At 42.2% G+C, this 26,314-nt stretch overlaps 1 protein-coding gene across 1 annotated transcript in view; it reads right to left on the reverse strand.

Moving 5' to 3' along the window:
- The window catches only part of LOC122933809 (solute carrier family 12 member 9-like), a 315,690-nt gene that overhangs the window by 151,993 nt on the left and 137,383 nt on the right, over positions 1 to 26,314 (reverse strand). The window contains exon 7 of the mRNA XM_044288844.1: positions 14,647 to 14,804. Coding sequence (XP_044144779.1) covers positions 14,647 to 14,804 — 158 coding nt within the window. The remainder of the gene's footprint in view (positions 1 to 14,646; positions 14,805 to 26,314) is intronic.

The following is a 26,314-nucleotide window of genomic DNA, read 5'->3' on the forward strand; positions in this document are numbered from 1 at the left end:
AATGACAGTATAATGTGCAAAACCATTGTATTATACTTTTCAAGTCATATTTCCCCAGAAATAAAGAAACAAAATCAGCAGAGTTAATGACCCGATCAAACAGGAATCCTCCATCCCCGGTTGCAGGAATTTGCAATCTGCCCGTCTGTCTTCCATCTGATGTTGTTCTCCTAGGACTCGGAATGGGCTGTTGTGTAATACATATGTATTTGAAGCACTTATTGTACTGGAATGTGCATTAATATGTAGCATCCTCATCATGTAAAACAGCATCCCAGTTGTGTCGCTGAGATGAACATCAGTTTTTTTTTTAACCAAATATACAGGACCCTGGAGTGATGTTTGTCTTAAGAATTTAGCTCTAGTTGCTAAACAGAACTAGTTGAAGCTGCCCAGATATTAACATGGTGCACCATTATGGTTTTCAGTCTAAATTACTGTTAAATTATAGCAAAGATACAAGAACATAATGCCTCTTCTGACCAAGTAGCTCAATGTCTGGAGATTAAAAATAAATGTGGTTTGTTGAATGGATATGTTTCGGAAAAATGCCACACATCAAAATTTATACAGGTTTTCTCACTAGGAATCAAAATGTGTTGCTCCTTTGAGAACAGGTCCATACAAAGTAGGAAACAAGTGAATTACTATGCTAAAAAATTCTCGAAGCTACAGAAACCAACAGAAGAAAGTTTCAAAGCAGCTGTGAACAACAGCATGAGATATACAGTATTTTCACCCCTGCCCAGAAAGCCACACAAAGAATGAGAGCCTTATCACTATTGCACCCCTTCTCTTTTTCTCATTATCACAGACACTCAGGACAGGATTTCAGAGAAAGGCCGTCAGAGAGACGGACAGAAGACAGGACACCGCTGCACAGGGCTGCCTTCAGAAACCTAGCCAAAGAAAGCATTGATATTCCAATCGCTCAAGTGATAGCTAGGAGCCTCTGCCAAGGATGGAGAGGACTTGACAAGGACGTCCAGCAGGATGAGTGAGCAGCTCTTGGAGAGGATGGGAGAAATTAATTCAAATGGAAGAACAGATAAGGAGAAAAAGTTTAATTATAAAATGTCAGGAAAAAGAAGGGAGTCTGAAAAAAAACATATGGGCTAAATAAATCAGACCACACCAGTAGTCACACTGTAGCTTTCCTGCCATGTACTGTTTTATCACACTAATTCAAAATATGACAGCCTTAACATATTGCGAATATGCAAAAGGTACAGTGATCATTGGCGAAGAAGTCCATTCCTTTCATTCATTTGAGCATGTCATGTTTGTGGCATACAATTTAGTAATATAATCATAGAGTTACTTATATAAAGGATGCTTGCTGTGGATTCAGGGAAGTGGCGAAAATGGGGAAGAGAGGCAGGCAACACACAGGTGGGAAACTATCAGGGTGTATCTTCCTCTTCCTCAGCACCATTGGGCAATGGCACTGTACCTTTTTTAGCACAGAATCAAACTCCTTATCAGTTACCGGACAGGAACAAAGGAGACTAGAACCGGGCACCAATGACAACTTACAGGTGATAAATCTCTCTTCACGTATACTAAATTAAATGGAGAATAATGTATTAAAGAAAGGTCTCTCATTTATCCCGACTACTGAATTTAATCTCTTTACATGGGTGAAAGATTTACACCTTTTTTGTAGGAAGATCAAATGAAAAAAGTTATTTAACAATACAAATAAACTATCTTATGAGAAGTTAGGGATTAAGGAAAGTAAAGTCTCAGATCTAGAAATCTTTATGGAACTCTGAGAGGAGGGTTCTGGAGAAGGCCCCTATACGGCCCCTATACGGATCTATGTCCCAAGAGTACCAAGATGCCTCCCCCTTTTAACTATGAATACATTAATATTTTTATACAGATGGTGACCTCTGACCTTGAACAACTCAGGGTCAGATGGTCACGTTCACAGAATCTATCTGTAATAGAACAAGAGGCCTTGAAAACCCTTGAAAGGGATAAATTAATGATTATCAAGCCGTTTGAAAAAGGTGGCAACTTGGTAGTATTGGATCATGAGAGATATTCCAAGATGTGTTTAGACATTCTAAGGGACCGAGAAGGTTACCAAGTATTACAAGCAGATCCTACAGATATGTTTCTCATGGAACTCAAAACCATCCTTAAATCTGGGTTTGAGATGAAGGTGATTAGTGAAATAGAGTATAGTTTCATTCTTCCAGTTGCACCTCAAATTGCAACCTTCTACGGGCTCCCAAAAATTCATAAAGGGACAAATCCACTTAAAGGTCGTCCTATTGTGTTGGGCATTAATTCATTGTTACAGAACTGTGGACTCTATTTAGATTGGGGTCTAAGACAGTTTGTTCTTTCCCTATCTTCATAAACAAGGGACACCATGGATTTTTTAAAATAAAATAGACAATTTGAATATAGATCCCCCTTGTTTACTTGCCAGCATTGACATTGAATCAATCTATAGTGTGGTGGCTTACTATTTACGCACCAGGGGTGCGCACTGCAAGGCACATGATGCTTTTGTACTAAGACTTATGGAATTCACCCTTACTCATAATTTTTTCTATTTGATAAACGCTTCTACCACCAGCTCAGGGGGACGGCAATGAGTAGCCCCTGTGCGCCCACTTATGCCAATCTCTTCCTGGGCTGGTGGGAGGACACTATTGTATTTCCCGATCGTGATGTCTGGTGGAGTAACAAAATACCCTAAATGTCAATGAGTTGGGTCTCAAGTTTACCTATGAGATTCAAGAAAATTGTATCACATTTCTTGATGCAAGCAAGCAAGGAGAGAGACTAATAACTACAATATTCAGGATTCAGGAAGTCAACAGCGACAAAAACTATCCTACACTGGGATAGCTATCATCCTCCAGCCCTAAAAAGAGGCATTCTAAGGGGGCAATAGGAATTTCATCTAGAGGCTAGGAAGCTCTATAAGAGATTTCTAGATAGGGGATACCCGTAAGCAATGCTGCAGAATGCTTATAAACAGGCTGTGACACAGGACATGACTGAACTCCTCACCCCTAGAAGACCACCAGAACAGGGACAGGCACTCATTCGTCTGATCTCCACATTTGATGTTGCCAATGTAAAGAGCAAAACAATTTTGAACAAATATTGGCCCATTCTTTTAATAGACCTGTCACGGAACAGCGGGTGTGAACCGACTGTGCCACTGACTGGCTATACTCTGGAGGGGCGTGTCTAAGCAACTACTTGGTTTTTACTAGAGCCTCAGATGGTGAGGATAGACTTGAGCCATTAGGGTAGTTGCCAGGGGCTACTCCAGAGCAATCCCAGAGTCAGTGGCAGCTGGTCCAGGAGATACCTGGGTAGGTACCAGAAGTACACGTGTAGTCGGGCAGGTGGGGTCGTTAACCAGGAACTACTGTGCAGTACCGAAGGATGAGGCAGAGGCATAGTCAGACAGGCAAAAGGTCAGGGAAGGCAACACAGGAACAGGTCAGGCAATTCGGGTCGGCAACAGTAGAGACAAGACAAGCAGGCAGGGATCAGACAATAGGCAGAGTCCAGGAACTAAGTATAAATCAGGAGCACACAAGAGTATCAGGAACCAGCAAACTCAAGGACCTTGACACTGAGGCTTCTGGGAAGAGGGCAAAGCCACTTAAATACCTGCATGAGAGGCAGGGTTGGTCAACGAGGTCACGTGACCTAACCCACACAGCCCAGTGAGTGATGCGCTCTGCCCTTAGAGCAGTATATGAAACCAGCTGATGTCATGCTGTGTCCAGTGCTGAGTGGAAGCTGTGGAGCGGAATCCTCAAAAGCAATACCACCTACAGACACAGAGCCCAGGATGGCAGCGATTAAATGGGAAGCACTGACCACAGAAAACTGCTGAGCGCGGCGCACAGCAGCCGCTGTTACAGGACCTGGATTTGTGTAATGCTGTCTCCCTCTATCCAAATATCACTTACTGTAAGAGGAGAGGTTTACGAGACCGTCTAGTGCATACCCATTATGTGTCCCCCTGGTGGGATGGGTACATGGCTAGAATGTAGACCAGTGGGCATGTTTCACTGCAGGACATGTAAAGTGTGTGATTTTATATTCGTATCAAAAACAATCTTTTATGCATTTTGGTTTTGGCCGCTATATCCTTCCCATATGGACCCCCTGAGGAACCCGAGTTGGGGGAAACGCGTCGGGTTAAAATGGAATAACCCTATTAGGGCCTATTAGGATAGGTACGAGGGCGGAGAGGCTCCACCATCAGGGGTTGTCTCCGGGCTGAGGATGGAGACAAGGTCTCTATAGGGAATATTAACCCATTGGGAAGCTTCCTGTTTTTCCCTAAAACCCCTCCCTCTTTTTTTTTTCTTTGTATTTTTTCATTCTCTAGTATGTACTTACCTGTTGATTAGTGCTGTGATATCCATTAGTGTGACCTATCAGGTCTATTTTTAAATAATTCTATTAAAATGGTGATTTTAGGGTCTTTGGTTGATATTTTTGGGGTTTAGGAATTTTCCTCAAGGAGTTGTTCACTAATTTACTACTGATGTGACCCCAACACCCCTGACACCACAGCTTTTTCAATGAAGTTCTGACACCGGAAATGCACAGCTCACAGTACTGCTGCACTGCTCCCATTGATTTGAATGGGAGAAGAGCTTAAATTACTAGTACCATTCACTACACAATGGACAGAGATATGTATTTCCAGGTGTGTCAGACCCCCGCAGATCAGACACTGATGGCCAATCCTGTAGATAGACCAGTAAAATGATTGTCCGCGTTATTCATATTGATTACCTATCTTCAGGATTGGTTACCTGCTTGCTGTCACACCCCCAGTGGTGAGCAGATGTAATTACAGCTCTGCTGTCCCCACTTCTAGAGGATGGCTCTGTACTAGTATTCACTTGAACAGCCCCGTAGAAGTGAATGGGATGGCTTAGGTGTAATTACATCTGCTCACCGCTGCAGTTGCGATGGCAAGCAGGTAAGCAGTGAAGAAAAGCCAGCACTCACATGGAGCAGGACCTTCTCTTCAAACAGATGATCGGCAGGGGTTGCAGGAGCTGACCACCTGCCAATCTGATATTGATGATCTATCCTGAGGAAAGGTCATCAATAAAAATAAAGCGAACAACCCCTTTAATAGTAAAGGAGTGGACAACAGTTTTTAGGCCACACAGTGGGAGCTCCCTCTCTACCACAAACCATCCCCCATACTACATCACAAATTAATGTAGTCACACCCCCTCACCCTGCAGTATTATCTTTCCCCCACTACCACAATCTACCAATACAGAGCTCTAGCAAACCTCACATTATTCATTATGACAAATGCGAGAATATACATAGGTTAGTAGATTAAAGGGATTCTGTCACCAGTTTTTTGCCCCTCCATTTAAAAATATGGTTATGTTCAGGGAGCTTTAGTGATTCCTAATGTGGTCTTATAACTGAAATCTGTAGGCTCATTTTGTCTAAAAAAAGTTTTAACTAACCTGTCATTCATCCAACTAAGGTGCCCAAGGGGATGTGCATGTCTTCCAGATGCCGCCCGCACCCCCCGCCGTTCGTGCCCTGCTCCTCCTTTTCTGATATCAGCGCCGCCTCAGAATCCTTTGTTACGCCTCTGGCTCTCCCTCACTCCCCCCTCCTTCTCTAACATCTCGCTCGTGCGCACAGGCCTGTGCCTGATGCGCCCGTCATGGAGCGAAGTGCGCATGTGCCGGCACTTCGCTCAACCTCCCGATAACCTGAACACTGGCGCCAGCCTGTGCGCACGCGCGAGATGTTAGAAAAGAAGGAGGGGGGAGTGAGGAAGAGCCGGAGGCGTAACAAAGGATTCTGAGGCGGCGCTGATGTCAGAAAAGGAGGAGCAGGGCACAAACGGCGGCGGGTGCGGGCGGCATCTGGAAGACATGCACATCCCCTTGGGCACCTTAGTTGGATGAATGACAGGTTAGTTATAAAGTTTTTTAGACAAAATGAGCCTACAGATTTCAGTTATAAGACCACATTAGGAATCACTAAAGCTCCCTGAACATAACCATATTTTTAAATGGAGGGGCAAAAAACTGGTGACAGAATCCCTTTAACAATTATGTAGGATAACACGGGGTCCAGCAGAGGACATAAACCATTTTCTTACCTGTAAGATGTCATCTAGATATTCTGATATTCTTTAGTAAGACAAACAACTTTTTTTCTGCTGTTTAATTTTTGGGGGAAGTATTAACTTGTTTTTACGCAACCATATGGTGTAACAGTGTGAGTACTTGCATGCTACTTATACTATTGCAAGGAACTGTCATTTTGGAGGCATAAGCCACAGTAGGAAAAGGAGACAGACGCAGAGGATATAAAAATTAACACTTTAAATAATAGAAATCTAAGTGTATCAGGGCTTTATACATATTAGGGCTCTCACTGCTTTCAGTTTGTCTGTTTATTCATTCCAATGGCATCAGTATCTCATCTGTTATTCACATCCCCTTGTCCTAAAAAAAAAAAAAAAAGGAAGAATGTCCACCCAGTGGGCCACACAGAAATGTGCCCATGTGCTATCCTTTTTTTTCATGGACTCTATGACTTGAATGAGCGAGTCTAGCATGATAATCTGCTGTGATTTTCCGTGGAGAAAGACAAACACATAAATTAGCCTATTGACTTCAATGGGTTAGTGTTCATTCCACGTGCTGTTAGTTCTACACTCGGACAGCACATGTATGTGAACACTGCATGTCTGAACCCTAAGTCCTAAAGGATAGCCCAATATGAAGTTTAATGAAGTTTTATAAGATCAGTTTTTTTTTTAAAGAAAACAACAAGAGCATATCTTAGGGTACAGGCTATATAATACCATGTCCACATACCCTCTACCCCTAGCTAATCTGTGTGCCATTAAATGGTGCATCCAATGCTCATGGAGCAGAACATCTCAGTAAAGCCTCGTTCACACGTCATTGTTTGGTCAGTGATTTCCACCAGTGACTGTAAGCCAAAACCACGATTGGAGCCTCCACAGACATAAGGGGAAGATCTGCACCTGTTCTATGTTTAGAGCCGCACCTGGTTTTGGCTCAAAGTCACTGATGGAAATCACTGACCAAACACTGGCGTGTGAATGAGGCACAAGTCTGTGTTCATACCTGGGTTGGAGGATCCTAACAAAGCCTCCGTTGCACACTCAAGATTTGATGAACAATGCAGTGCTATTTGTTCTGTCAAGGAACGGACACCATGGCACAACCTGACAGACCCTGTTATAAGTCAGTGGGGTTTCTCAGGCTGTGTTAGTTAATATCATGTGATGGATCCATCACCATTTTGATTAAATTTTTCTGCTCCTGAAATGGAACGAAAAAACAAAATTGAAAAAGATTTAAAAAAAACAACAAATCTAAACTGATCTGGGCACCTCTAGAGTTAAAGGGAGTGTGTCAGCAGTTTTGTCAACACAACACTGCTGACAGACATAGGTAGGGGACAGGAGGTGATACTGTCCTTGGTTTTAGTGGCAGCAGTATGGAAAAAATAAAAGTAGAAATATGCAGGCGTCAATCCAGAACATGATCCATACCACAGCCCCTCACCTCTGCTGATAGTGACAGAAGACTGCTACCGCCACACACACAGCTGGCGGGAGGGACTGGGGAGCTGCTCAAACACTGAAGCCTCCGGGGTCACCCTCAGTACACTTGCTGAGGCAGAGCCTGCAGGATTCTTAGTCGATTATTTCAGAACCATGTCCACTAAAACCAAGGACTTGGGTATGTATCACCTCCTGTCTCTAACCCTACCTGTATCAATAAAACTGCTAACAGACCCCCTGTTAACTAGTACTCCTTTTATCAACTCCATTAAAATGGTCACAGCATGTGGGTAGTAGTACGTTTATGTTTCAAACATGAAGTTCTGAATTTTACCATGCTGTGACCATTATAAGGGATTTGCAATAAATATTTTAATTTCAATGGCGCTAGGATCAATGTGCTTTCATATGGATTTGACTTATGGAGCTGGCAAGCCTGACCAGCACTATGCAATAGGAAACACAGAGAGCTACGGCAAGGAGAGCCTTCAGTGAGCTCTACCACTGCATACGCAGCCTGATACAGCATGTGATGGAGCATGCCACAAAGAATAAATATCCATGTGCCTCCATAAAAAAATGTCTATCACTTTTTTATTTATTAGCCCTTACACAGATTCATTTTTCATTGTATCTCAATTATAAATTGTGCTGGATATCGGCGAAGAGTGGAGTAACTACGTTTTTGGGCTAAATAAATGTAGTTTATTTTTTATTTTAATCAGAATTTACAAGATATTGAAGCAGAATTGCAGACAATTGATCTCTTGATCCATCCCTACATAGTTTAGCAATATAAGCACTGATTGGACAGTTTCAGTTCTGTAGGAACAAACTGACAATTAAGCTGGTCGCAGTTGAGATAATGATCGGCTGCAAATGAATGATCCCACCAGGTAGTTTCCCAGCACGGCGGATTACATTTTTAGCAGACAAGAGAGTCTACCGTCGGCGACCGCCAACGCTCGTTCACGCTAGTTTTCCAACTTTAATCTTATGTGTATGGTCATCTTTAGGAATAACACAATCACCAGATCACAAAGTTATAAGGAAATATGCTTACAAGGAAACACTATGGTAACCATCTGGAACCAAAACTAACAAACTCACAACCTGCTACCAGTCCTTATCCACTCTGGAAGCTAAGGCTACTCCTGGGTTCTTCGCCAGGGTCTGCCACAAGTCTGCAAGAACTTGGCTGCTAAGGACCTGGGTTACATCTGCAGAGTAAGATAGTGTGAGCTCACTAGAAGCAGACCTACCAGAATGACTAGGAGTTACAAAGAATAGTAGACAAGCAGGGTCAAAACCAGGAGAGCAGAATACAGACAAAATAGCAGACAAGGGGTTAATCCAGAAACTAGCCACAGTCAAAATACCAAGAGAATCAATACAGACAAACTGTTAATCCAGAAGGCCAGTACACAGGCATGTCCTACAGAAAATTAGCACTGTTCGGGGCAGGCAGAACTTCTGAGAATCTACTACTCTATGTAGATGCATGGCAGTGCCATACTGTTAAAATTTTAATGACTGACTAGCTTTCTGTATTTTTTTTTTATCCATCCAGCGACTGGGTCATTTCTATGACATTGTCATAAACGTTTTGGGGAGTGTCCTGTTTCTTTTATGCTGTTATCGTCATTTGGACCTTTAAGCTGCTGTCCAGTAAATGTTTAGGTGTACCAAAATAATGAGGAAAATAGCTATACATTGAAATATTTGGGGATTAGTAACTGTAGTGAATTAGAATCATTTGGTATACAGTTGTTGAAATTAAAGAGCAGTGCCCATCAATGTAAAACTGCACATATTTTATCAGGAGAACAATGGGTACATTTACTGGTACACTCACTATATGTATTGAAGGGGCTGTTCTCCTTCAGGAGACACGTGGCATGACCTACAAAGGGAAGCATACTTATCTGCTCCCTGCTGCTGGATTCCGCTCACTCAGTCCACCACCACTCCTGCCTCATTCTAGTCTCCGTGGTTCACATCAATGGCTGGCCGCAGCGTTGATGTGTCCCACATGCTTCACGTCCTTGGGTCATGTGACACATGGGAGACCCGTCATTGTTGGGGCCAGTTTTTGGCTACAGTGGCCACGTGACCTGTGTCCAGCTGGATGTTGAAAAGCAGAGACCAGAGTAAGGTAGCAGCTGTGGGGGACCAAAGGAGTTGGAATCCCATGGCGGGGAGCAGGTCAAGACATGCGGGAGGTCTGGCAGACACGTCCCTCGAACAACCCTTTTAACGCACATGCTGAATAAAATTTTCTAATAGTATAAGGTTTTAGCATATAGCTGACATATCACAAAAAAAAGCATAATAATACAGTTCAACGATTCTCAATTCTGGTTAGTCTGACATCCAGCGACATACTGAAAAGTATTAAGAAGACAATTTCTGTATTTTATGTGTACCTGACAAAAGGAGAATGATGAACCATAGGAAATATTTCATACATATATTTCACTTCTGGGTATACCCGAATGCATTGTGCAAATCTAAGTAATTTCTTCAGCAGCTGAATAAGAATAAAACTCACATCTACAAAGCAAGACCTCTTGGAGGTAATCTTTGTGAGGGTACTCTAATCAGAACAAGAGGTCTGAAGACGTAGAAATGCATTGCTGTGTTATTATCAATCTTGCTCATAAAAGGGAGGGGAACTCATTTTCACTTCTGAAATAGAAAATCTTGGCTGAGAGAGCCCCTCAACCCCACCAAAAAGATTCTAATTTATAGGAGGGTTAAATATGTGATATCTTGCTTAAAGGAAAACTACACTTCAGACTTTTAAATTTACATAAAATGTTGAGTATCTTTGCAAATACTTGGTTTTACTGACTTTTTAGTTACCGTATATCATGTTTTTAAAATGTTGCTGAATTTCAGCTAACAGTGAGCAGGGCAACGTAGGACCTCATATTGACACAGTTAAACTGTCCTATACATTAGATAAAACAGCTAAACACATAAAACTGAAGTTTTTATTAAATGTTAACCAAACCATCAACATCAAACCCCAGTCAGCTCAACAGGTGATTAGTCATGATTTTTTTGTCTGAAATGAAATTTGGCTGACTGTGGACTGATCACTTGCTGCATATACGTACACAGAAAAAAATCATTTTTGCTGGAGTGCTTCTTTAAAGAGGTTGTCTATACTTACCTGCTCTCCACCGCACCATCTGGTCTTCAACGGAATTATGGTCCCCGTTTGTAAACTTCCTGCATGGACAAGGTCCCAAGCGCCAATGCAGCCAATGACTGACCTAAATAGCAAGTCAGTGCTGGGTCATATGCTGCTTGGGTTATGTCACTGTTCAGGCCAGTTAATGGCTGCAGCAACACAAGTAACCCCGTCCGAAAATTTACATATGGGGACGAGAGGCCTGGTGAAGACACCCTGGGAGCCATGGAGTCTGAAAAGAGCAGATGGGAGCAGGTATAGTTCTCTTTACAAGTACTGCTGGACAGGGGACATTTAAAAACAAATATGTCACGAGGGTGTCACGACCTATTGCTGACCATGTTGTGCCTGGGGTCAGAACATCGCAGCGGGTGGCTACTCGCTCGGTTTCAAGGGATCACTCCATGACCTAGTTGTGGGAATGGATTCCGGCGCAGGTTTTTCTGCTTTGATTTGCAATCCCTTTTGTCCCATTTAGGAATCTGCAGCTTTTCCTTTCAGCTGTCAGCCACTCCTAGCTACTATATATCCCTTGTTGCCAGATATAGACCTTCATTCCAGATTTTCTATTCTGACCTTTGGTGGAGTTGGAGTTGCTGTGGAGTAGTGTTGAGCGTGAATATTCGAATTGCAAATTTTAATCGCGAACATCGCCACTTCGAGAATTTGCCAATAATTAGAATATAATGCTATATACAGTTGCAAGAAAAAGTATGTGAACACTTTGGAATGATATGGATTTCTGCACAAATTGGTCATAAAATGTGATCTGATCTTCATCTAAGTCACAACAATAGACGATCACAGTCTGCTTAAACTAATAACACACTTAGAATTAAATGTTACCATGATTTTATTGAACACACCATGTAAACTTTCACAGTGCAGGTGGAAAAAGTATGTGAACCCCTAGACTAATGACATCTCTAAGAGCTAATTGGAGTGAGGTGTCAGCCAACTGTAGTCCAATCAATTAGATGAGATTGGAGGTGTTTGTTACAGCTGCCCTGCCCTATAAAAAACACACACCAGTTCTGGGTTTGCTTTTCACAAGAAGCATTGCCTGATGTGAATGATGCCTTGCACAAAAGAGCTCTCAGAAGACCTACGATTAAGAATTGTTGACTTGCATAAAGCTGGAAAGGGTTATAAAGGTATCTCCAAAAGCCTTGCTGTTCATCAGTCCACGGTAAGACAAATTGTCTATAAATGGAGAAAGTTCAGCACTGCTGCTACTCTCCCTAGGAGTGGCCGCCCTGTAAAGATGACTGCAAGAGCACAGCGCAGACTGCTCAATGAGGTGAAGAAGAATCCTAGAGTGTCAGCTAAAGAATTACAAAAGTCTCTGGCATATGCTAACATCCCTGTTAGCGAATCTACGATACGTAAAACACTAAACAAGAATAGATTTCATGGGAGGAGGATACCACAGAGGAAGCCACTACTGTCCAAAAAAAAAACATTGCTGCACGTTTACAGTTTGCCCAAGAGCACCTGAATGTTCCACAGCAGTACTGGCAAAATATTCTGTGGACAGATGAAACCAAAGTTGAGTTGATTGGAAGAAACACACAACACTATGTGTGGAGAAAAAGAGGCACAGCACACCAACATCAAAACCTCATCTCAACTGTGAAGTATGGTGGTGTTGGCATCATGGTTTGGGGCTGCTTTGCTGCGTCAGGGCCTGGACAGATTGCTATCATCAAAGGAAAAATGAATTCCTAAGTTCATCAAGACATTTTGCAGGAGAACTTAAGGCCATCTGTCCACTAGCTGAAGCTCAACAGAAGATGGGTGTTGCAACAGGACAACAACCCAAGGCGTAGAAGTAAATGAACAACAGAATGGCTTAACCAGAAGAAAATACACCTTCTAGAGTGGCCCAGTCAGAGTTCTGACCTCAACCAGATTGAGATGCTGTGGCATGACCTCAAGAAAGCGATTCACACCAGACATCCCAAGAATATTGCTGAACTGAAACAGTTCTGTAAAGAGGAATGGTCAAGAATTACTCCTGACCGTTGTGGACGTCTGATCTGCAACTACAGGAAACGTTTGGTTGAAGTTATTGCTGCCAAAGAGGTTCAACCAGTTATTAAATCCAAGGGTTCACATACTTTTTCCACCTGCACTGAAAATGTTTACACGGTGTGTTCAATAAAAACATAGTAACATTTAATTCTTTGTGTGTTATTAGTTTAAGCAGACTGTGATTGTCTATTGTTGTGACTTAGATGAAGATCAGATCACATTTTATGACCAATTTGTGCAGAAATCCATATCATTCCAAAGGGTTCACATACTTTTTCTTGCAACTGTATTCGTATTCACGAATAGTTTTGAATATTCTAATCGCAAATTTATCGCAAATATATTACATTGCTAATTTTCACAATCAAGTAAACAATGACTGGAGATCACAAATTCTTGAATTAGCGAATTTATGGCAAATATTCAGCCAAGAATTTGCGAAATATCACAAATTCAAATATTGCCTATGCCGCTCATGACTACTGTGGAGCTGTTGGAACAATTGGAACTGGTGTTGTCGGATCTCCGGTTCTCTCCTGTTTGTTGTCTCGCTTCGGGGATTATATGTGGTGTTAGGGCTGTTTCACACAAGCGGATGCCGTGCGTGACATCCGCTGCATGAATTACAGCCAAGACCCGATGCGGACTGCAGAAGCATTGAGCATTAACATGATTGATAATACTCCGTGCCTCTCTGTGATCTCTTTACTACGAAATCACAGTGAGATAAAGTTGTCACTGTGATTTCGTAGTAAAGAGATCACAGAGAGGCACGGAGCATTATCAATCATGTTAATGCTCCGTGCTTCTGCTGTCCGCATCGGGTCTTGGCTGTAATTCACGCAGCGGATGTCACGCACGGCATCCGCTCGTGTGAAACAGCCCTTAGTGTTGTTTGTCCTTTCCCTGTTGTTAACATAGGTGTCAGTGGGGAGGAATAGTGCTCTCATCGCCCTACTCACTACCTAGGGCTTCTTTCAGGGTAAGCCAAAGACGAGGCACATGATCGGCGTACGGGTGAACAGGCCATCTAGGGATGTCAGGGCAGCCATTCTTAGATGAATTAGGGGTCACCACTCCTCCCTCTCCCTAGTGAAAGAGTACCCTCCTCTCTGCGCCGCACGTCTGTTACCTGTCATATCAGACGTGATAAAATATCCTGTATGACCTCTTCAAGTGCATTATGCAACATAAATGTTGAAAGAGTGCACACAAGCCAAACCAAGATTTCAGGAAGGATCTGGCGGACTTGGGTACGAATTGGATGAATTAAACCATACAAGAATGCTCAAAAACCAGGGCAATTTATAAAGTTATTCATTTTTATAGACATTTTAATTGTGAATGTTGTTGAAAAGCAGAGTTCTAGAAGCAAAATTGGATATTAACCAACACTGGGATAGGAGACAGACAACAAATAACAGGTTTTCTTCTTTTACCAGCTTCCCCACTATGACAAACCAAGGCAATAAACTCACTTAATTAGCGGAAAAAAATAAAAGCCAAAAGATGGATAAGGCAGATTAATGAGTTTTTTTAAAAATATCAAGAGCTATTTGCTAATACCACCTACTGAAAGACATTGTCAGATGACAAATTAGTGGTAGTAAAGTACATACTACCAGCTGCAGGCTGATAAAAGGCATTACAATATAATGACATTTCTTTCAAAAGACGACTAGGTCAGGTGGCCTATGACTAGGAATAGTGTGTATTGAATGTATAGTTAGTTGATTTGATTGCATTTTGTTTTGTTTTTTATTACATGAATATTCTACAGTGATATTGAATATTGTATATACTTGGCAGGCTACATATGGATACTTACCAAACAGCTCATCCTTTGCCATTGCATACAGAATACGGGAGGCTCCTATCAAGTTACTCATGGAAGCTGAAAGAGTTGAGCAGCAAATTCCAATAGTGACAAGAGGAGGCCAGACATTAATATCTCGTAAGAAGCTGTAATCATTCTGCAGCAGAGTCCTGAAAACAGACAACACTGATAAATGCATTTACTAGGACACAGTTCTAGTTTTTAATGAATATACTATGAAGTGGCATCTGCATTACACTACTGTCCTTGTTGCGATGCTATGAAATGCTATGCCCAGCCCATATTGCTCATGTGTTTGGTGATTAATAAGTTACTGTTTCTGATCCGCAAAAAACGTATTGCATACAGAAACCATACGGATAGGTTTTGTGGAATAACGGAACGGAAGAGGACTTAAGTCAGAGAAAGAAAAAAAACTCAGATACGGAACAATGGATCCGTGAAAAACGGACAGTAAAACAACAACAGTCGTGTGCATGAGCCCTTAGTGATATAGTATTTGTATCTGAAAGCATACAGGGCACAGCAGAGAGGCAACTCCTCCAGCCAGCTGTCTTACACAGGACAGTGAGGAGGAGGTGGTGGAGGTACCTGATCTCCTCGGACACAGAGAGAAGATTGTTTAATATCTATTTTACGGTATTAATTGTAGTATGCTAAAAATAGGATCAAAAGAAAGCAAGGGATTAATGGGAGAAGTGCTGGGATAATCTTTTTTTTATTTTTATTGCTAAGGCCTAGTTCACATATCAGTGTTTAGTCAGTGATTTGCATTAGTGATTGTGAGCCAAATCGAAGTGTGGGTCAAAATCACAGGTGCCAATCTTCCCATTATACCACTCCTGGTTTTGGTAATACTGGTGGGAAACACTGACCAAAGCACTGATGTGTGAATTAGCACATAATGTTACTTTAAAGGGAGTATGTCATTTGTTTTATTGATGTAAAACCGCTAACAGAAACAGATAAGAACAGGAGGTGATAACACACTGTGGGAGACATTTACCAAGACTGGCGATTTAGACCCCGGTCTTAGGCCTAGTCCGCTGTAGCTTGAAACTCTTTAGTTATGAGGAGGCGCCGGCCTCTACATAACTTTGGCGGATAATCCGGGGGCCGTTCGACAAGATTAAATCTGCGCCAGCTCCTTTGCTTGCGTAGATTTAAGTAATTTTCTATGACAAAAACAGGCATAGAAAATGAATGAGACAGGCCTGCTGCTCCGCCCTCATCTCCGTCCACTTTTCTCAGCACTCGATTAAAGAGGCATAAGTGTCGTACACAGGGAAAAAGGTGCTGGTTTTGCCACAAAACACCTTTGCAACAAAATCTGCACCTTAAATAAGCCAAAAAGTGGTGTATATTTTTTTTTATAAATTACCTCTTTGTTTTTATTTTTAATCAACGTAGTGCTGAAAAAATTAATCCCACAGGTGTCGGTCCTGCAAGTGCACCTGGGGCGGAGAGACAGGATACAGTGCTTTAGGCTCAGTCTATGAGCTGCTCCACAGCCCTCGCCTCTGCTGTGCGTGACAAATGTCCAACCCGGACACCGCTGTACAGTCAGGTCCATAAATATTGGGACACTGACACAATTCTACAATTTTTACCTCTATACACCACCACAATGGATTTTAAATTAAACAAACAAGATGTGATTTAACTGCAGACGGTCAGCTTTAATTTGAGGGTATTTACATCCAAATCAGGTGAACGGTGTAGGAATTACAACAGTTTGCATATGTGCCTCCCACTTGTTAAGGGATCAAAAGTAATGGGACAGAATAATAATCATAAATCCAACTTTCAATTTTTAATACTTGGTTGCAAATCCTTTACAGTCAATTACAGCCTGAAGTCTGGAACGCATAGACATCACCAGACGCTGGGTTTCATCCCTGGTGATGCTCTGCCAGGCCTCTACTGCAACTGTCTTCAGTTCCTGCTTGTTCTTGGGGCATTTTCCCTTCAGTTTTGTCTTCTCAATAGGATTTAGGTCAGGTGGTTGACTTGGCCATTGCATAATATTCCACTCCTTTCCCTTAAACGTTTTGGTTGCTTTTGCAGTATGCTTTGGGTCATTGTCCATCTGCACTGTGAAGCGCCGTCCAACGAGTTCTGAAGCATTTGGCTGAATATGAGCAGATAATATTGCCCAAAACACTTCAGAATTCATCCTGCTGCTTTTATCAGCAGTCACATCATCAATAAATACAAGAGAACCAGTTCCATTGGCAGCCATACATGCCCACGCCATGACACTATCACTACCATGCTTCACTGATGAGGTGGTATGCTTAGGATCATGAGCAGGTCCTTTCATTTTCCATACTCTTCTCTTCCCATCTCTCTGGTACAAGTTGATATTGGTCTCATCTGTCTATCCATAGGATGTTGTTCCAGAACTGTGAAGGCTTTTAGATGACGTTTGGCAAACTCTTATCTGGCCTTCCAGTTTTTGAGGCTCACCAATGGTTTACATCTTGTGGTGAACCCTCTGTATTCACTCTGGTGAAGTCTTCTCTTGATTGTTGACTTTGACACACATACACCTACCTAGAGTTGTTGCAATACCAAATTTTTGATTAGATTTCGATACCATTAAAAAGTATTGCGATACTCGATACCATTCGATACCACGCGAAAAAAATAAACCCCAAAAAAACATGTGCACTCATTTTTTTAAAATGGCGAATCGCACAGTTTTTATAAAAAATTTCTGTTCCAGCGTTCACCGCATAGATTTTTTTTCTATTTTAATAGTTTGGACTTTGTGGACATGGCGATATGTGATATGCTTATTTATTCATTGTTTATATATTTAATATGTAATTTATACTTAATATTTTTTATTTATTTATTTTTAAACTTTTTATTTAATAACCATTTCCCCCCTTAGGGGCTAGAACTTGGGATTTTTTCATCCCTTGTCCTATTCACCCTGATCTATCAGGGTAATTAGGACCTCACACTGTCCCTGCTGCTCTGTGCAGACAGCAGCAGGGAGCCGACTATGGCAGCCAGGGCTTCAGTAGCATTCTGGCTGCCATGGTAACTGATCGCAGCCCCAGGCTTACACTGCTGGGGCTCCGATCAGAAGCTGCCACTGCCACCAATGAAGAGGAGGGGAGGGAACCCTGTGCCCACTACCACACTGAGCCACCAATGATTTTAATACTGGGGGGGCTGAGAGGGGGCGGGCGCACTGCGCCACCAATGATAATTAACCTTTAATACAGGAGGCAGGTACTGGCAGCAAATCAGCGGCAGTTAACCCCTCAGGTGCGGCACCTGAGGGGTTAACTGCGGCTGATCGCAGCTCCCTGTCAAAGGCAGGGTGCCGGCTATGTGATTTTGCTGTTGGCACCTGCCTCCTGTATGTGTTAAAGATGTGGGTCAAGTATTTAAGTAGCAGGCTACATAGAGCGGCGCCCAGGGATCTCCCTGCACCTATTATTCCTGGGTGCTGTTCCGTTCGTCCGCTGTGCCCCAGTTACCGTCTCCTGCTCCGTATGCTAATTACTACTATCGGAGCGATGGGGCAAAGACATCAGCTTTACTCCTGGGCGTTCCGAGAAGAAACGCACAGGAGAGAAGCTGATGTCTCTTCCCCATCGCTCTGATAGTAGTAATTGGCATGCGGAGCAGGAGACAGTAATGGGGGCACAGCGGGCAAACGGAGCGGCACCCAGGAATAATAGTAGGTGCAGGGAGATCCCTGGGCGCTGCTCTGTGTAGCCTGGTAACTTAACTAAGTCCGAACCCATAAAAAAGGTCCTCCTATCATTGGTGGTGCAGTGCGACCTCCCCTCCTCCGCACCTCTCTCCCCATTGGCAGCGGCAGCACATGGGGGAGGGAAAGACCGCTTCCTTCTCCCCTGTGCTGCTGAGGTAACATGAGCGCGCTCACAGCAGTGCGCTCATGTTCAGAGATACTAGACTGCGCAGCAGCGCAGGCTAGTATAGAATAAATGTAGTATAGACAAAAGTATTGATTGGGTATCGAAATTTCGATACCCGCAACAATCCTACACCTACCTCCTGGAGAGTGTTCTTGATCTGGCCAAATGTTGTGAAGGGTGTTTTCTTCACCAGGGAAAGAATTCTTCGGTCATCCACCACAGTTGTTTTCTGTGGTCTTCTGGGTCTTTTGGTGTTGCTGAGCTCACAGATGCGTTCCTTCTTTTTAAGAATGTTTCAAACAGTTGTTTTGGCCAGGCCTAATGTTTTTGCTATCTCTCTGATGGGTTTGTTGTGTTTTTTCAGCCTAATGATGGATTGCTTCACTGATAGTGACAGCTCTTTGGATCCCATCTTGAGATTTGATAGCAACAGATTCCAAATGCAAAAAGTGCACTTGAAATTAACTCTGGACCTTTTATCTGCTCATTGTAATTGGGATAATGAGGGAATAACACACACCTGGCGATTGGTTCCTTAACAAATGGGAGGCACATATGCAAACTGTTGTAATTCCTACACCGTTCACCTGATTTGGATGTAAATACCCTCAAATTAAACCTGACAGTCTGCAGTTAAAGCACATCTTGTTCGTTTAATTTCAAATCCATTGTGGTGGTGTATAGAGCCAAAAATGTTAGAATTGTGTCGATGTCCAATATATGGACCTGACTGTATATAAGAACAGCACATAAGTGATAAGCCTCTGCACTGACGTGCTATTCTTGCACACTAGACCAGTGATTAAATGCATAGTTCACATGAGTGGGGGCAGGAGCTAAGGTGCTGGATCAGAGGGACCTTCATTAGGTTAGTGACTTATTATTTTACACACAGACTCAGCCTTTGCTTAGCTTTAATTCTTGGTTGGACAACCCCCTTAAAGGGAACCTGTCACCGGGATTTTGTGTATAGAGCTGAGGACATGGGCTGCTAGATGGCCGCTAGCACATCCGCAATACCCAGTCCCCATAGCTCTGTGTGCTTTTAATGTGTCAAAAAAACGATTTGATACATATGCAAATTAACCTGAGATGAGTCCTATATGTGAGATGAGTCAGGGACAGGACTCATCTCAGGTTAATTTGCATATGTATCAAATCGTTTTTTTGACACAATAAAAGCACACAGAGCTATGGGGACTGGGTATTGCAGATGTGCTAGCGGTGATCTAGCAGCCCATGTCCTCAGCTCTATACACAAAATCCTGGTGACAGGTTCCCTTTAAGGAAGCCTGTTTCAGTGACAAGTGCTCTTTAAGTTTTACCCATAACAAACATAACATAAATGGAATCTGCACTCGGCAGACTTTTAGTGACTGCCTACTCCTGTTATAGTATCTACATGGTATCTATTAGGTTTTAGCTGTCCTTCAGTGGTGTGTACAGTATATAGAAATGCACTTTCCATCATTAGAACTAGTATGAGGATAGATACAAGCTTTTACTTTTTATATACCATTGGAGATAACAGGAAACAAAACTAAAATAAAAGCTTGAAATTACCTACTTAAGTCAACTCAAGGTCCCTTCCTTCCAGTAAGAGGTTAAATACGAAAAAACTATGCCTTTTACTCATAACAGAAATATAAATATGAATGACACACACGGGTCCCTGAATGTTGCTGAATTATTACTGTGCATTAAGATATTAGGATGTGACAGCTATAATTGTAACGCATTTCAGTCCCTTTCTTGCTAATCAAAAGTGCAGAAATAAATGTTATTTATGAGTGCACTTTCTAGCCTTGGAAACTGGTGGGGGGTGAACGGCTCCTCCCCCAACATCTCCGCCACCCACTCATGACATGATGAAAATCACAATGCCCCCACCACCTGAGTCAGGAAAGTAATGGTAGAGACCAGCACAATGATACAAGCATACAGATCTCACATGAAGACCTCCAGTGACCTGACGTGATCACAATTATTCACAATACACTTTTCAGGCAGAAAGGCATCTGTCCATATTATGTCATGGGGAAGAGGCCTCGTTTTATTCATGTACCAATTAACCCTCTTTTGGAACACGGTAAAACCACCCTATCCAGCTAGGGGGCGCTGTAAAAAAAGCCAAATCTATTTACTGTGTTTACAATATGAATGTATTGTTCCTATACGAATATGATTTCTTTACACAAATACAGTGCCATCAATCATGGAGAAGAGCCAGCTGGCCCTGGAAATACATAGTTACTAGTCATGGGAGGAGACATCTAATGACAACAAGATGAGGTTAGCCAGCTGGCTGCGAATGTGAACAGTCACAACTGCCAAACTGCGCGTGCAACATAATTACTGAAACCCCAATTGCCATTCATTCCAATTACTCTCGATAAACATTGGCCTCGTGGAGTCAACTGCAGGTAAATAAGAAAAGCTTGTTTTACATGCATTTAACCGGCCTGCTGCTCAAGACGATATTATACAGACACATACAGCGGAGGTTTGGAGGGCGTGCAACAGCAGTGCAATAGTCTTAAAGGGGGTCTCCCAGAATGAAGACAATGAAAATACATAAATATTACTTTATTATAAATATATTCCCAAATATCTTTCATTAGTTATAATGGAATGTTTTGTCTGGGGGGCAATCATTAGGAGAAATAAAATGGCCGCCGTCCTATTAGTACACAAAACCGGTCCTAATCACACAGGAGGACAAGTTACTTCACAACACGGAGGTAAAGAGCTGCCTCAGCCTCCTCTCTGCTCTGCTTGTCAGGGATTATCCGCTGGCCCCTTCCCTGCCCACACCACTCCCCTTCTTCTTAGAACTGGCATGGAAGAAGTAGTAAATTCGCCTGCAAATCCCTTTTGTGACTGAATATGCAACAGATATATGCCAAAAACTGAGCAGCGTCTAGAGCAGGGGACGGCAACCTCCAGCACTCCAGTTGTTGTGAAACTACAAATCCCAGCATGCTCCATTCCCTTCTATGGGAGTTCTGAGAACAGCCAAGCAAGTGTGCATGATGGGAGTTGTAGTTTCACCACAGCTGGAGTGCCGAAGGTTGCTCATCCCTGGTCTAGTGCAAGTCTGAACTGTGCTGGTATCTGGCTTTCTTTACAGGATTGCAGGAGATGTGAGCGATGATCTGACTGAGAGCAGCAGGGAACAATACAAGCTTACTAGCAAGTACTGGAAAAACATTTCCTGACTGCTCCTTAGGCCTCTTGAACACGAACATATTTTATTTCCCTTTCCGTTCCGTTATTGAGGTTTCCGTTTGCGGTCCGTATGCGGAACCATTCATTTCAATAGTTCCGCCAAAAAAAGGGAATGTTCTCAGTGTGCATTCGGTTTACGTATTTCTGTTCCGCTAAAGGATAGAACTTGTCCTATTATTGTCCGCATAACAAGGATAGTACTGTTCTATTAGGGGCCAGCTGTTCCGTTCGGCAAAATACGGAATGCACACGGACGTCATCCGTATTTTTTGCGGATGCGTTTTTTGCGGACCGCAAAATACATATGGTCGTGTGCAAGAGGCCTTAAGAGGAGAGCAGCGAAAGTCGGATTTTTATCTTATGCCTGATAAAGCAAATTTGCAAATGACATTTATCATGTAGAGAAAGTTATTACAAGGCACTTACTAATGTATTGTTATTATCCATATTGCCTCCTTTGCTGGCTGGATTCATTTTTCCATCTCATTATACAAGACGTGTTTCCATGGTTGGGACCACCATGCAATCCAGCAGCAGTGGCTGTGCTTGCACATTATAGGAAAAAGAGCCAGCCTGTGTGCCTCCCTTTGATCCCAGCCACCTACCAAATAGTTTGCCATCTTTTCAGTTGGCCACTAAATGGTACAAACCACTGAATTGTATTATAAACTGTCAGAAACACTTGATTATAACCTTATAACACAGCATCAGCATGGCTTTTTAACCTCTTCAGGACAAATGACGTACCGGTACGTCATGTTGCCGTGGTACTTAACCCCTTAAGGACACAGCCTTTTTACACCTTAGGACCAGGCCATTTTTTGCAAATCTGACCAGTGTCACTTTAAGTGCTGATAACTTTAAAACGCTTTGACTTATCCAGGCCGTTCTGAGATTGTTTTTTCGTCACATATTGTACTTCATGACACTGGTGAAATTAAGTCAAAAAAATATTTTTTTTTGCACCAAAAAATACCTAATTTAACAAATTTTTGGAAAAATTAGCAAATTTCAAAGTTTCAGTTTCTCTACTTCTGTAATACATAGTAATACCCCCAAAAATTGTGATGACTTTACATTCCCCATATGTCTACTTTATGTTTGAATTGTTTTGGGAATGATATTTTATTTTTTGGGGATGTTATAAGGCTTAGAAGTTTAGAAGCAAATCTTGAAATTTTTCAGCAATTTACAAAAACGACATTTTTAGGGACCAGTTCAGGTCTGAAGTCACTTTGCGAGGCTTACATAATAGAAACCACCCAAAAATGACCCCATCTAAGAAACTACACCCCTCAAGGTATTCAAAACTGATTTTACATACGTTGTTAACCCTTTAGGTGTTGCACAAGAGTTATTGGCAAATGGGGATGAAATTTGAGAATTTCTTTTTTTTGTCAAATTTTTTATTTTAACCCATTTTTTCCACTAACAAAGCAAGGGTTAACAGCCAAACAAGACTGTATCTTTATTACCCTGACTCTGCCGTTTACAGAAACACCCAATATGTGGCCGTAAACTACTGTACGGCCACACAGCGGGGCATAGAGTGAAAGGTGCGCCGTTTGGTTTTTGGAGGGCTGATTTTTATGGACTGGTTTATTTACACCATGTCCCATTTGAAGACCCCTGATGCACCCCTAGAGTAGAAACTCCCTAAAAGTGACCCCATCTAAGAAAATACACCCCTCAAGGTATTCAAAACTGATTTTACTTACGTCGTTAACCCTTTAGGTGTTGCACAAGAGTTATTGGCAAATGGGGATGAAATTAGCAAATTTCATTTTTTTGTCTAATTTTCCATTTTAACCCATTTTTTCCACTAACAAATCAAGGGTTAACAGCCAAACAAGACTGTATCTTTATTGCCCTGACTCTGCCGTTTATAGAAACACCCAATATGTGGCCGTAAACTACTGTACGGCCACACAGCGGGGCGTAGAGGGAAAGGTGCGCCGTTTGGTTTTTGGAGGGCTGATTTTTATGGACTGGTTTATTTACACCATGTCCCATTTGAAGACCCCTGATGCACCCCTAGAGTAGAAACTCCCTAAAAGTGACCCCATCTAAGAAACTACACCCCTCAAGGTATTCAAAACTGATTTTACATTCGTCGTTAACCCTTTAGGTGTTGCGCAAGAGTTATTGGCAAATGGGGATGAAATTAGCAAATTTCATTTTTTTGTCTAATTTTCCATTTTAACCCATTTTTTCCACTAACAAATCAAGGGTTAACAGCCAAACAAGACTGTATCTTTATTGCCCTGACTCTGCCGTTTACAGAAACACCCAATATGTGGCCGTAAACTACTGTACGGCCACACAGCGGGGCGTAGAGGGAAAGGTGCGCCGTTTGGTTTTTGGCGGGCTGATTTTTATGGACTGGTTTATTTACACCATGTCCCATTTGAAGACCCCTGATGCACCCCTAGAGTAGAAACTCCCTAAAAGTGACCCCATTTTGGAAACTACGGGATAAGGTGGCATTTTTTTGGGGACTATTTTTAGGGTAAATATGATTTTTGGTTGCTCTATATTACATTTTTGTGACGCAAGGTTACCAAAAATTGAAATTCTGAAATTTCATCTCCATTTGCCATTAACTGTTGAGGAACACCTAAAGGGTTAATGAAGTTTGTATAATCAGTTTTGAATACCTTGAGGGGTGTAGTTTCTTAGATGGGGTCAGTTTTGGGGAGTTTTTACTCTAGGGTACATCAGGGGGGCTTCAAAAGGGACATGGTGTCAATAAAAAAGGCCATCAAAATCGGCCTTCCAGAAACCATGTCGGTCCTTTCCTTTTGCGGCCTCCCTTTTACTGATACAGCAGTTTACGACCACAAATGTGGTGTTTCTGTGAACTGCAGTATCAGGGTAATAAATATTAAGTTTTGTTTGGTTGTTAACCCTTGTTTTATTACTGGAAAAAACTGATTGAAATGGAAAAGTGCCAAAAATAGCGGTTTTGGCACTGTTTTTTTTTTTTTTTTTTTACTGTGTTAATCTGGGGGGTTAGGTAATGGGATATTTTTATAGAGGAGATTTTTACGGACGCGGCAATACCTAATAAGTCTACTTTTTTTTTACAATTATTTAGGTTTTTGACTATATTATCTTTTTTGATACAAATCTTTTTTTGGGTATCTCTAAAGTCTAAGGGTCATTTTTTTTTTTTTTTTTATCCAATTATCTCATGTGGGGACTCATTTTTTGCGGGATGAGCGGACGGTTTTATTGGCACTATTTTGGGGGCTATATGACTTTTTTATCGCTTGCTATTAAACTTTTTGTTATGTAAGGTGACAAAAAAATTATTTTTTTGCACCTATTTTTTTTTTTTTTTGACCGTGTTAATCTGGGGGGTTGGGTCATGGGGTATTTTTATAGAGGAGATTCTTACGGACGCGGCAATACCTGATAAGTCAACTTTTTTTACAATTATTTTGGTTTTAGACTATATTATCTTTTTTGATTCAAATTTTTTTGGGGGTATCTCTAAAGTCTAAGGGTCATTTTTGTAAAAAAAAAAATTATCCAATTATCTCATGTGGGGGCTCATTTTTTGTGGGATGAGTGGACGGCTTTATTGGCACTTTTTGGGGGGCTATATGACTTTTTGATCGCTTGCTATTAAACTTTTTATTATGTAAGGTGACAAAAAAAACCTTTTTTTGCACCTTTTTTTTTTTTTTTTTCCTTGACCGTGTTAATCTGGGGGGTTAGGTCATGGGGTAGTTTTATAGAGGAGATTATTACCAACGCGGCGATACCTAATATGTCTACTTTTAATAAATTATTTTAGTTTTTTTTGGGTGTCTCAAGTCTGAGAACCAGTTTTTTTTATCCGATGTCAGTGCTAAATTGGGATATAAATTTAGTACTCCATGGAAGTGTGATACTCCCTGAAGCAACCGTCAATGCAGAGGCCCGGATGATCGGGGCAAGTGTCGCACTGAGTAGTTGTGTCCTTCCGTATCCCCCTCCTGCGACACACTCTGCACTTTTTTTGGGTTCGTCCCTTCTTTCCAGTATGGGGGACCACACCTGGAAAGTGTTGGCCAGGGACGATCCGGGCACCTACAGTTCCCGAGGTACTCCGGCCTGCTCTTTCCCGGTCCGAAAAGATCAGGGCCTTGAGGACTGCCTCATAGAACTGGAGGAATGTCCCTGTGCTGCCAGCGCTTCGGGATAGTACAAAAGAGTTGTACATGGCAACCTGCACCAAGTAGACCGCAACTTTTTTGTACCATGCCCGGGTTTTGCGCATGGCGTTATATGGCTTGAGGACTTGATCAGAGAGATCAACTCCTCCCATATACCGATTGTAAGCGACGATACAATCGGGCTTGAGGACCGTTGCCGCGGTACCTCGCACAGGGACAGGGGTGATGCCGTTACCATGAATTGTGGACAGCATAAGGACATCCCTCTTGTCCTTATACCTGACCAGCAACAGGTTTCCAGTGGTAAGGGCACGGGTCTCACCCCTGGGGATAGGTACCTGGAGGGGGTGGGCAGGGAGGCCGCGT

The sequence above is a fragment of the Bufo gargarizans genome, chromosome 4 (assembly GCF_014858855.1).
Source record: "Bufo gargarizans isolate SCDJY-AF-19 chromosome 4, ASM1485885v1, whole genome shotgun sequence".
Taxonomy (NCBI): Eukaryota; Metazoa; Chordata; class Amphibia; order Anura; family Bufonidae; genus Bufo; species Bufo gargarizans.